Genomic DNA, 12,734 nt, shown 5'->3' on the forward strand with positions numbered 1-12,734 from the left:
CAGGCGGGACCCTGAGAAGAAGCAGGTTGTTACCGTTTCTGCCTACTCCTTTCCTCTGTGCATAGCACTTAATGAGTGCTTTGCAGTGAATAGAAGAAGTGGCTATTCCACTACCTTTATTTGACCCAGCGATCACATGATTGCTGGGTCTCTCGGGTGTAGCAGAGTTGCTGGGTCTTAGCAGACCCAGATCAGCTTAGCTCATGTAGAATGCTGCACAGGGGGCTGGAACTGGGGAGCTTTCAGATGCGTATCAGCGTCCACCCGGGGATCATTAAATGACCTCCTGGGAGGCCATATTATCTGCCAAAAATATATATATATATTTAAATATAATAAGGCTATGTTCACAAATTCCAGTAGTCTGTTTAGCCAGATATTGCCGTGCACCGCCGGATCCTTATTGACCTAACAGGATCCATCGGGGATTACATAGGTAGCACAAACTATACCTGTCATATACTGTCATGCACCTCTAGATCCTCATTGACTGTAATGGGATTCGACAAGGATCTGGTCGGATCTCTGTCAGATCCCATCATAGCAAAGGGTGTTCCCGTGGTGCTATGCCGGATATAATACGCTTCGGTAGTCTGTTCCTGTGCCGGAGAAGACATGAATATAGTTTGTACTGCTTTTATAAACATAGGCTAAAATACTAATAAGAGAGAAGAAAAATAAAACCCCCACACCAACCAAACCGTCTCCATAGTCACTCCGTTCACGCAAAGCTATTATGTATCAAAACTACTTACCCACACAAAATAGGGAGCCCATTTTAATAATTTAATTTGGTGTCAGTTTGCATATTTAAAAAATGAGAAGTTTGAAAACAAAAAAAAGACTTAATTTTTATTTTTTTTGCATAGTGTTCCCCTAATAAAAAAAAATAATAATCTGTAATTGCAAAGAAGTGTCCGATCTTTAATGGGTTAAAAGAAAATGTCAACGCTTCACTGTTTTCATTTTGCAGGATTCACCACAGTTTAAGGCCAATCACGCGGAGCTCGTACTAGCCAATCCCAGCCCTATCCTCATCTACCAGATATCGTCCAACGAGACCCGGGTGCTTGTCGACATCAGGGGAGAAATGCCAAAGAACCTAAAAGAATATATGTTGGAGAACATCCTGCCGCAGCTTCCTGGTGAGGGCTAATGGTTGTCAGAGATGACAGAGCATGTGAACGTCCACCCCTCCGTACAGGCACCATATCGGATTTTCTAAATTCATACCTATCTGAATCTTGACATGCTTCACACCTGCAACCAGTGGTGTATATAGAGAAGTAAGGGCCCCATAGCAAAGATCAAACCGGGCCCCCCACACAGGACTTGCCTAAACCTTTTTCAAAGACCCTTGGGCCATTTTTCACTGCCTTATTTACTAACAGTTGTTCCTTTAGAGGGTAGAGTCTAGTGTTGAGCGAACTTGTGTTTTAAGTCCGGCGTCTAAAGTTCGGGTTATCGAAGAATTGCGTTATGGATTCCGCTACCACGGACCATAACTTATGGTCCATGGTAGCGGAATCCATAACACGATTCTTCGATAAGCCGAACCCGAACTTTAGACGCCGAACTTAAAACACAAGTTCGCTCAACACTAGTAGAGTCCTGACCAAGTTTTCACCTCCAGTAGAAGAAGAGAGGATCCCAACTAAGACTGGGCTCCCTCTTGCCCTGGGCCCCGTAGCAGTCACATGGTCTGCCGCTATGGTAGTTACGCTCTTCCTGCAACCCTGGTCTGATGGCTTCAAAAAATACTGACTGCTTTTTATCAGAAACTGCGTCATTCTTGCCCATGGGCTGTGTCTGGCATCTCAAGAAGCTCCAATACCACACACAGCCCATGGACAAGAGTGGCACTGTATCTGAGAAAATGCAACCACGTTTTATCATCTCTTACACTTTAGAAGTGACAACTGCAGCTCTAAAACAAAGATTATGTGCTCAGAACAGTAGTCGCTTCCCTTCCCCCACACAGACGGTCTTTCAGCTCTGTGTTGGAAATCATCAGCAGTTTTAAAGCATCATTGAGCTTCCCACAAAGGTTGCATTAATCCGTAGTACAGTGTGTATGCATAAGGAGTAACACTATTTCTGGCCATCGTATCTTTTCTTTTCAAAATCTGTTTATTGTTTTCAAAGTAAAGTAGAAAAAAACAGCACAACAGAGGAAATAAACTCATGGTGTCAGTGCATAAGGTCATCACCGCAGGATAAAGCCGAAAATAGTGCAAATTGGTACATGAGTTAATTGTTACAAAGCTCAATTAAAGTAAGGCTCCTTTCACACTAGCGTTAGCTGGTCCGCTCGTGAGCTCCGTTTGAAGGGGCTCACGAGCGGACCCGAACGCAGCCGTCCAGCCCTGATGCAGTCTGAATGGAGCGGATCCGCTCAGACTGCATCAGTCTGGCGGCGTTCAGCCTCCGCTCCGCTCGCCTCCGCACGGACAGGCGGACAGCTGAACGCTGCTTGCAGCGTTCGGGTGTCCGCCTGGCCGTGCGGAGGCGTGCGGATCCGTCCAGACTTACAATGTAAGTCAATGGGGACGGATCCGTTTGAAGATGCCACAATGTGGCTCAATCTTCAAGCGGATCCGTCCCCCATTGACTTTACATTGAAAGTCTGGACGGATCCGTCCGAGGCTATTTTCACACTTAGCTTTTTTTTTGCCATTTTAATGCAGACGGATCCGTTCTGAACGGAGCCTCCGTCTGCATTATTATGAGCGGATCCGTTCAGAACGGATCCGCCCGAACGCTAGTGTGAAAGTAGCCTAAGTGGGTTACGGACATTTCATCGTAACAGGTCTCAACACTCTAGAGCAGGGATGGCCAACCTAAGGCCCTTCAGCTGTTCCAAATCTACAACTCCCAGCATGCCCAGACTGCCTACAGCTATGAGCCTACAGCAGGGCATGGTGGGAGTTGTAGTTTTGGAACAGCTGGAGAGCCGCGGGTTGGCCTTGCCTGCCCTAGAGCTAGTAGAACATTAGAAACAGGTAACTAGAGAGAGTAGGAAGGGATAAGAGAGGGGGAGCCGCTGTCTCCTAGAAGACTGGTTTATTGGAATATCTGAGAAGGGGCAACAAGGATAGTTGCGTGTGGAGCTCAACATCTATTTAAAATAGGGGTATCGGTGTGAACCAATGAAGATTAGAGGGGAGCGAGCGAGGGGCAGGAGTCATAGAGAAGTCCCCTGTGGCGGGATCAAGGTGCCCAAATACGGGAGAAAGCTTGATAAGACCTTGATTCCCAGTGAGAAATTTCTTCAAACCTGGCGATCTGGTCTGTTGTTTAACCACTGTAAATGATTAAGGGAACCTCTCTAGACTTCTAGTGAAGTGGGATTAAGAGCCTAGTCGCTGCCAACATGTGGTTAAGAAGCCGTCTAGTTTTCTCAGGTATGGCAGAGGGGAAGAGAGAGAGCAAAGCTATATCAGGTTTGAGGTATTACATACATAGTAACATAGTCTATAAGGCCAAAAAAAGACATTTGTCCACCCAGTTCGGCCTGTTATCCTGCAAGTTGGTCCAGAGGAAGGCAAAAAAAAAACTGTGAGGTAGAAGCCAATTTTCCTCACTTTAGGGGAAACAAATTCCTTCCCGACTCCAATCAGGCAATCAGAATAACTCCCTGGATCAGCGACCCCTCTCTAGTAGCTATAGCCTATAATATTATTACACTCCAGAAATACATCCAGGCCCCTCTTGAATTCCTTTATTGTACTCACCATCACCACCTCCTCAGGCAGAGAGCTCCATAGTCTCACTGCTCTTACCGTAAAGAATCCTCTTCTATGTTTGTGTGCAAACCTTCTTTCCTCCAGACGCAGAGGATGTCCCCTCGTCACAGTCCTGGGGATAAATAGCTGATGGGAGAGATCTCTGTACTGACCCCTGATATATTTATACATAGCAATTAGATCTCCCCTCAGTCGTCTTTTTTCTAAAGTGAATAACCCTAATGGTGATAATCTTTCAGGGTACTGTAGTCCCCCCATTCCAGTTATTACTTTAGTTCCCCTTCTCTGAACCCTCCTCAGCTCTGCTATGTCTGCCTTTTCCATAGGAGCCCAGAACTGTACACAGTACTCCATGTGTGGTCTGACCAGTGATGTGTAAAGTCGCAGGACTATGTTCTCATCACGGGCATCTATGCCCCTTTTGATGCAACACATTATCTTATTGACCTTGGCAGCAGCTGCCTGACACTGGTTTCTACAGCTAGTTTGCTGTTCACTAAAATTCCCAGGTCCTTTTCCATGTCAGTGTTACCCAGTGTTTTAGTATGTACGGGTGACTTGCATTATTCCTTCCCATGTGCATAGCCTTACATTTGTCAGTGTTAAACCTCATCTGCCACTTCTTTGCCCAAGCCTTCAATCTATCCAGATCCATCTGTAGCAGTATACTGTCCTCTGTAATATATATTTACAGTATACTGTCCTCTGTAGTATATATATACAGTACACTGTCCTCTGTAATATATATTTACAGTACACTGTCCTCTGTAGTATGTATACAGTATATTGTCTCCTGCAGTATATATACAGTATACTGTCCTCTTCAGTGTTAATTACTTTACACAGTTTAGTGTCAGCTGCAAAAATTGATACTTTACTATGCAAGCCTTCTCCAAGATCATTAATAAATATATTGAAGAGAATAGGGCCCAATACTGACCCCTGAGGTACCCCACTAGTGACAGTGACCCAATCTGAGTGTGTACCGTTAATAACCACCCTCTGTTTTCTATCACTGAGCCAGTTACTTACCCACTTACAGAAGTTTTCTCCCAGTCCGAGCATTCTCATTTTATATACTAACCTTTTATGTGGTACAGTGTCAAATGCTTTGGAGAAGTCCAGATACACGACATCCATTGATTCGCCGCTGTCAAGTCTAGAACTTACCTCCTCAGAAACTGATTAAATTAGTCTGACATGACCGATCCCTCATGAAGCCATGCTGATATGGCGTTACTTGCTTATTTTCATTGAGGTCCTCCAAGATAGCTTATTAATTATCCTGAGGATCTGATGCCAGAAAGGTTTGAATAACTCACAGTTCCACCAGACATGTAAAAAGTTGTGTTTTTTACATTGCATTTTTATCGCGAATATCGGCACTTTGAGAATTTGCGAAGATTTAGAATATAGTGCTATATATTCGTATTCTTGAATATTCTAGATTTTAGTTTTCATCAGTAACCTCCCTTCTTGCTTGTGGGCCAATGAGAATGCTGCAATATCTTTGTCTAAGCTTAGCAACATCCCTAGCAACCAATAGGAAAGCTGCCTCCCCCCTTACTATATAAGAGCCTCCCCAGCAGCCATTTCCTGCAGTATTTTGCAGTTCTGAGAGAGACAGCAGCGTCATTGCTGTGCTCTGTGCTTTACTGAGTCATCTGGATCCTTATTCAATTACATTAGGCTACTTTCACACCTGCGTTAGGTGCGGATCCGTCTGGTATCTGCACAGACGGATCCGCACCTATAAATGCAAACGCTGGCATCCATTCAGAACGGAGCCATTTGCATTATTCTGTCCAAAACAGTCTAAGTCTAAGTGTAAGTCAAACGGATCCGTCCTGACTTACATTGAAAGTCAATGGGGGACGGATCCGTTTACAATTGCACCATATTGTGCCAGTGAAAACGGATCCGTCCCCATTGACTTACATTATAAGTCAGGACGGATCCGTTTGGCTCTGCATCGCCAGGCGGACACCAAAACGCTGCAAGCAGCCTCCAGAGCGAAAAGGAGGCGGAACGGAGGCAAACGGATGCATTCTGAACGGATCCTTACCCATTCAGAATGCATTGGAGCTAAACTGATCCATTTTGGGGCACTTGTGAGAGTCTTGAAACGGATCTCACAGGCGGACCCAGAAACGGCAGTGTGAAAGTAGCCTTAGATAGTTAGATATCTTATATACAGACGTGGACAAAATTGTTGGTACCCTTTGGTCAATGAAAGAAAAAGTCACAATGGTCACAGAAATAACTTTAATCTGACAAAAGTAATAATAAATTAAAATTCTATAAATGTTAACCAATGAAAGTCAGACATTGTTTTTCAACCATGCTTCAACAGAATTATGTAAAAAAATAAACTCATGAAACAGGCATGGACAAAAATGATGGTACCCCTAGAAAACACAGAACATAATGTGACCAAAGGGACATGTTAATTCAAGGTGTGTCCACTAATTAGCATCACAGGTGTCTACAACCTTGTAATCAGCCATTGGGCCTATATATTTGGCTCCAGGTAATCACTGTGTTGTTTGGTGATATGGTGTGTACCACACTCGACATGGACCAGAGGAAGCAAAGGAAAGAGCTGTCTCAAGAGATCAGAAAGAAAATTTTAGACAAGCATGTTAAAGGTAAAGGCTATAAGACCATCTCCAAGCAACTAGATGTTCCTGTGAGTACAGTTGCACATATTATTCATAAGTTTAAGATCCATGGGACTGTAGCCAACCTCCCTGGACGTGGCCGCAGGAGGAAAATTGATGACAAATCTAAGAGACGGATAATCCGAATGGTAACAAAAGAGCCTAGAAAGACTTCTAAAGAGATTCAAGGTGAACTTCATGCTCAAGGAACATCAGTGTCAGATCGCACCATCCGTCGTTGTTTGAGCCAAAGTGGACTACATGGGAGACGACCAAGGAGGACACCATTGTTGAAAACGAATCATAAAAAAGCAAGACTGGAATATGCCAAACTACATGTTGACAAGCCACAAAGCTTCTGGGAGAATGTCCTGTGGACAGATGAGACAAAAATCGAAGTTTTTGCCAAGGCACATCAGCTGTATGTTCACAGACGAAAAAATGAAGCATATCAAGAAAAGAACACTGTCCCTACTGTGAAACATGGAGGAGGCTCTGTTATGTTCTGGGGCTGCTTTGCTGCGTCTGGCACAGGGTGTCTTGAATCTGTGCAGGGTACAATGAAATCTCAAGACTATCAAGGAATTCTAGAGAGAAATGTACTAGCCAGTGTCAGAAAGCTTGGTCTCAGTCGCAGGTCATGGGTCTTGCAACAGGACAATGACCCAAAACACACCGCTAAAAACACCCAAGAATGGCTAAGAGGAAAAAATTGGACTATTCTAAAGTGGCCTTCTATGAGCCCTGACCTCAATCCTATTGAGCATCTTTGGAAGGAGCTGAAACATGCAGTCTGGAAAAGGCACCCTTCAAACCGGACACAACTGGAGCAGTTTGCTCATGAGGAGTGGGCCAAAATACCTGCTGAGAGGTGCAGATGTCTCATTGACAGTTACAGGAAGCGTTTGATTGCAGTGATTGCCTCAAAAGGTTGCGCAACAAAATATTAAGTTAGGGGTACCATCATTTTTGTCCATGCCTGTTTCATGAGTTTATTTTTTTACATAATTCTGTTGAAGCATGGTTGAAAAACAATGTCTGACTTTCATTGGTTAACATTTATAGAATTTTAATTTATTATTACTTTTGTCAGATTAAAGTTATTTCTGTGACCATTGTGACTTTTTCTTTCATTGACCAAAGGGTACCAACAATTTTGTCCACGTCTGTATATATAATACAGATAGTCAGTGTAGGTTAGATAATGATATAGTGCAGCTGTTCCAGTGAAGGGTGTTAGATAGTGTGATAGGAATTACTGTACTGTGCTTTTTCTCCAGTCTCAGGAAACTTCTATAGGAGATTGAAAAATATAGCGAAAGTGAGCCACGCCTGTATTGCACGCACAATACGCTCATATTACAAATGCCAATTTTTGCAATCAAGAAAATTATGACTGGAGATCACGAATTCTAGCATTTGGAAATTTTTATGGCGAATATTAGGCCAAAAATTCTCAAAATATTGCAAAAACGAATATTGCCTATGCTGCTCATCACTAGTAAAAAGGAGCCCCTCACTTGCTCACATCTCCAGCAGTTTGCGTTTGTTGTGTCATGCATCTGACTCAACCTGAGTGGTGTCCTTGAAAGGATTTTGTAGGAGTTTTGTTGTATCTTTACGCACCTGGAAATATGTTTGTGGTTGCGTAAAAGTGATGCAATTTCGGGGGGATGAGAATTCGGTTTGTAACTCTTTCCCATTCTCTGATGAAGTAGGTTGTTTGTTTATGGTGGAAATTATTTTAGATGGTGTTTTTATTTGTGTGCAGAGACGCTCAAATCAGGAATAGGGCCGTTGCTCCCAATTAAATAGCGGCGAATATGTTCACATAAATATTTGTGTTGTTTCTCCTCTATTTGAGAAATATTTAGTAAGTCTGCCTTTCTAGTGGCAGGGAGAAAGGCGCCCTCCTGGTCAAGGAGCTCGGTGAGGAGGATGTGTACTTTCTGAAGTGCAGGGTGAACTTTCCCAGACTTATACTCAGTTGGTGAAAAACAGTCTTTAAGTGTAGTTAGTGGGGAGGGGAATTTGGAGCATAAATCCCTGGTATGGTTGTCTTTCCATATTTTTATTGTAGCAGCGGGGAGTACTTCAATTTTATATTTGTTGTGTACGTTCTGAGGGGATTGCAATGTTAAGAGCTTGAGATTTGCTAATGTTTACTTTAAAGTTTGAAGCATCACCGAATATCTTTAAAAGTGCATCTAGTTTTGGAAAGGCTACCTCCGGGTTTGAGATCAGTAAGAGAAGATCATCAGCGTAAGCTGCAATTTTGTATTCCTTATCTTCATGAATCAGACCTGTAATATCTTTATTTTGAAGTATGGACTGTAACAGGGTCTCCATGACCATAATAAACAGCCTGGCCATCATATCTACCTGGCATTTTTAGCAGTTTCCCCTCTGTGTTTGCTGAAAATCTCATGTATGAAGACTAGCTGCTGTACACTGCGCACACACAGAAAGTAAAGGAGAATCTCCTTCGCAAAAGTCTCACAGTCACTCAGAAGGAGCCCTGAGATAATGGAGGCTATTACAGAGAAGTACCGACCTGTATGCTTGTGAATGAGTCACTTGTGCTGAGCTATAACATTCATTTTGTCAAGCAGTCTCCCTTTGTCTGTGCATGTCTCTGAGTTCCTGCTCAATCCTCCCCCATCCCCTCTCCATGGACTTGCATTGAATTGTGTTATATGATCCTTCTGTAGAGCTTATCTGAGGCATTTGTCAAAGGACATTTTTCAAAGTGGAAAACAATTCGCCAGGGGGAAGGGGTAAACATCTGATAACAGGATAACATTTCTCACTGATAAAATAGATTACAAAGTTTTTCTGATCACTTGAACTATTGATTTATGCAAAGTTGTGTGAAAACTTAGTGACCATTTAAATGGACTCTGTCAGCTAGTTTGAGCCTATAGAGCTGAGGACATGCGCTGCTAGATCGCCACTAACACATCCACAATATACATTCCCCATAGCTCTCAATGCTTTTATTGTGTCAATTTTATTTTTATACATATGCAAATGAGGCTATTAAGGAGCCCAAGGGTCTGTTACCAACGTTTCAGGAGCCAAGCCAAGCCCACTGTAAAGGAGCCCAGCCCGGAGGAGATTCGGAGGATGCGGGCGGTGCTGGGCTCCTGAAACGTTGGTAACAACCGCTTGGGCTCCTTACTAGCCTCATTTTTTTACAGAATAAAAGCACTAAGAGCTATGGGAAATGTATATTGTGGACGTGCTAGAGGTGATCTAGCAGCGCATGTCCTCAGCTCTATAGGCTCAAACTAGCTGACAGAATCCCTTTAAATTATATTAACCTGTTCTGTGTCATAAAAAATGTCATCATTCATCAAGAACCAACACCTCACTCTCAAGACATTTGCCACTTTTTTATTCATCTCTTCTTGCTCCGGTATAAAGGGGTTTAGGATTAAAATGGTGCAAGAATTGCTTGATGTCGTTGTGCAGATGAGACACTGGAATAACTGGATGTTACTCTATCACAGGTCATCTACAAACTCCTTTCCACTACGCTGTTGAAAATGACCGCCTGAGGGCGATGCCGGCCAGCTTCCTGCCACCTTCTCCTGTCAACAAAAAGGGTAAGAATCGCGGAGGCAGGATATGGCGTCTGCCTAATAGCGGTCATGGCGGTTGTACCAGAATATACAGGTTGCAGTCTGACTCGTTGCAATGGTTAACACCGTTGTGGCCGGTGCCATCTCTTTTCCCTGATCATGGGCGCTAACTTTGTTCTGCCTTTTTTCACGACACATAGGGCTTTCACTCATTTTCTTATTTGCCGTTCTTAACTGTAACTAGAGCTTACATAGGAGCCACAGTTACAGGGGAAGATAGCCTCCTGACATGGCATTAGTCCCTGGCAGAGCTGATTTGGGTTTGCAATGCCCCAGCAGCTCTGCCATGCTTGTGGCACCTGATCACCTGATCGGCAGGTCTGATAGAGGAAGCCATATTGCTGCTCAGTGTACATGACATACTGTTCACTGAGTGCTATGTAGATTTCAACAAAGAAGACAGAAGCGAGTATACTTATAAACCACTTCTATCCTCTCCTCATTCACCCAGCCTGCCCATATTAGATTGCAGGAGTTTTAAAGGGGGTGGCCAATCTCATACATTGGGGCATATCGCTAAAACATTTCCCCAGCTTGGCTGCGAGCTGAATTACATCACCTTCAGACCGTGTTCACACCACAGTTAGAGCAGCGGTTAGGACCCCTTGCCATGCTGAGAACCGTGACGTGGTGCATGATGGGCTCCGATATCTCCATGACTGGAATATATTGGCAAAAGTCTCAGCTTTTAATACCTTTATTCATGTCTTGCCAGCATAGTCAGTGTTATATCTGTTTGGTGCATTTTCTCTCTGTGTTTCATATGATTACTACATTCTGTGTAGTTTGCTCTTGTGGTGCATGTGGACTGCGCCGACATCCTCCATTGTATGCATATTTTGCTGGGGTTAGTCGATTACTGCGGTCCACATGTGGTCGGGCTGCTCCCCAATAGAAGACACGCCACAGTGTCAGGGGTTTGGCAGCTCCTCCAGAACTATATATTTTTTTGTTTTTTGGTTTCCAACATTTCCCCAATGTCTGATAGGCACGGGTCCCTAGGATCCCCACATACCTCTAGAATGAAGCCTGCAAAGTGAAGGAGAGCGGACTGTGCATGCGCAGCCTACTTCCATAAATTTCTATGGGACTGCCATATTTCTATCAGCCCCATAGAAGTGAACGGAGCGGTGGACGCACTTGCGCGATGCGCTTCCAATTCTCTTCTATAAAATAGGCGAGTTGCGCTGCTCAAACTATTTTCAGCACTCCCATAGAAATTAATGGAAGGCAGCCACGCATACACGGTTCGCTCTCTCTTCACTTTGAGGGGTCAGTTTTTGACATATGTGCGAGTCCCACCTCTGGGATAGCGATTTGTCCCCAATCTATGAGATGGGCCAACCCCTTTAAAGGAGTTGTCCGGGTTCAGCTCTGAAACCGGACATTCCTCCATTTTCACCCCGGCAGCCCCCCTGACTTGAGCATCGGAGCAGTTCATGCTCCGATGTTCTCCTTTGCCATGCGCTAAATTGCGCAGGGCAAAGGTATTTTTTGGAGATCCGGTGACGTACCGGGCTCTCCATGGGGCTGCCAGGAAGCCCGCTGACGTCACTGGCACTGATAGGCGGGATTTAGCGCTGCCCTACCCAGTAAAATGGCTAGGGCAGCGCTAAAGCTTCCGCCCGGCAGTGTGTTATGATAAACAAAAGAGCCCGTGCCCTGCGTGATTTAGCGCAGGGCAAGGAAGAGCATCAGAGCATGAGATGCTCCGATGCTAGCTTCAGGGGGGCTGCCTGGGTGAAAATGTCAGCTCTGAACCCAGACCACCCATTTAAAACTCCTGCAATCATGTATGGGCAGGCTGGGTGAATGAGGGGAAGATAGATGTGATTTACTTCTGTCTTCTCTTTGGAAATTTCCATAATCAGGACCTATGCCGCCACCATGAGTGAGAAGAGTATGAACCTGTATGCAGTGAGTGCCCCACCAATGTGCTGTATTTAGGCAGATGCCCCAATGTGGTGACTACATACCACAACACTTTCTAATGGTATCAGTGATGAATAGCTGACACTGTTGCCTCTTGCGTTTGTGGGCTGTAGGTGTCCTGCTCCTGGGAGATGCATACAACATGAGGCATCCACTGACTGGTGGAGGAATGAGCGTGGTCCTGAATGATGTGAAGATTTGGAGAGAACTCCTTCAGGATCTGCCAGATCTCAGCGAACACTCACAAGTACTGAAGGTGCGAAACACTGACATTTGTAAAGAGGACATGTAATTCTCTCCTAACATGAAGACTCTCAGAAGGGGGTTGTCCTGTTTATCCCCCGCAAAGGATGGTGGGTAATCTGTTAGCAATCCTAGCATTGTTTGAGACTAGGGAGATGGTCTGATGTCATAAGTGGCCAACAGGAGTCTTCTTTTAGTCCTTGCAGAGGATCATGCAAATGTATATAGGCTCCCAGAATCCTTCACGCAATGTTCCCTCTCAATTGCTGAATGCTCGTTCAGGCCTGCTAGCCTAAAATGTCTTGCACAACCCTCCTGACATGTTTTGTCGACTGAGCGGCTTCGTCAGGGGATAGTGGGTTGTAGCTCTACAATCTGCTATCCCCTGATAAAGCCGTTATATTAATACTCACCCTTATTGGACAGCCTCAATCAGGTATTCTTTACAAACAGAACCAGTCAATTACTGTTAGAAATAGAGCCAACAGTGACACATGTGACGAGTTATA

General features: G+C 44.3%; 1 protein-coding gene across 1 annotated transcript in view; it reads left to right on the forward strand.

The window, feature by feature from the left end:
* SQLE (squalene epoxidase) overlaps window positions 1-12,734 on the forward strand; it is a 32,783-nt gene that overhangs the window by 16,643 nt on the left and 3,406 nt on the right. Inside the window, 3 exon segments of the mRNA XM_044293223.1 lie at window positions 974-1,145; window positions 9,919-10,014; window positions 12,096-12,238. Coding sequence (XP_044149158.1) covers window positions 974-1,145; window positions 9,919-10,014; window positions 12,096-12,238 — 411 coding nt within the window.

Source organism: Bufo gargarizans, chromosome 5 (assembly GCF_014858855.1).
Source record: "Bufo gargarizans isolate SCDJY-AF-19 chromosome 5, ASM1485885v1, whole genome shotgun sequence".
Lineage (NCBI taxonomy): Eukaryota > Metazoa > Chordata > Amphibia > Anura > Bufonidae > Bufo > Bufo gargarizans.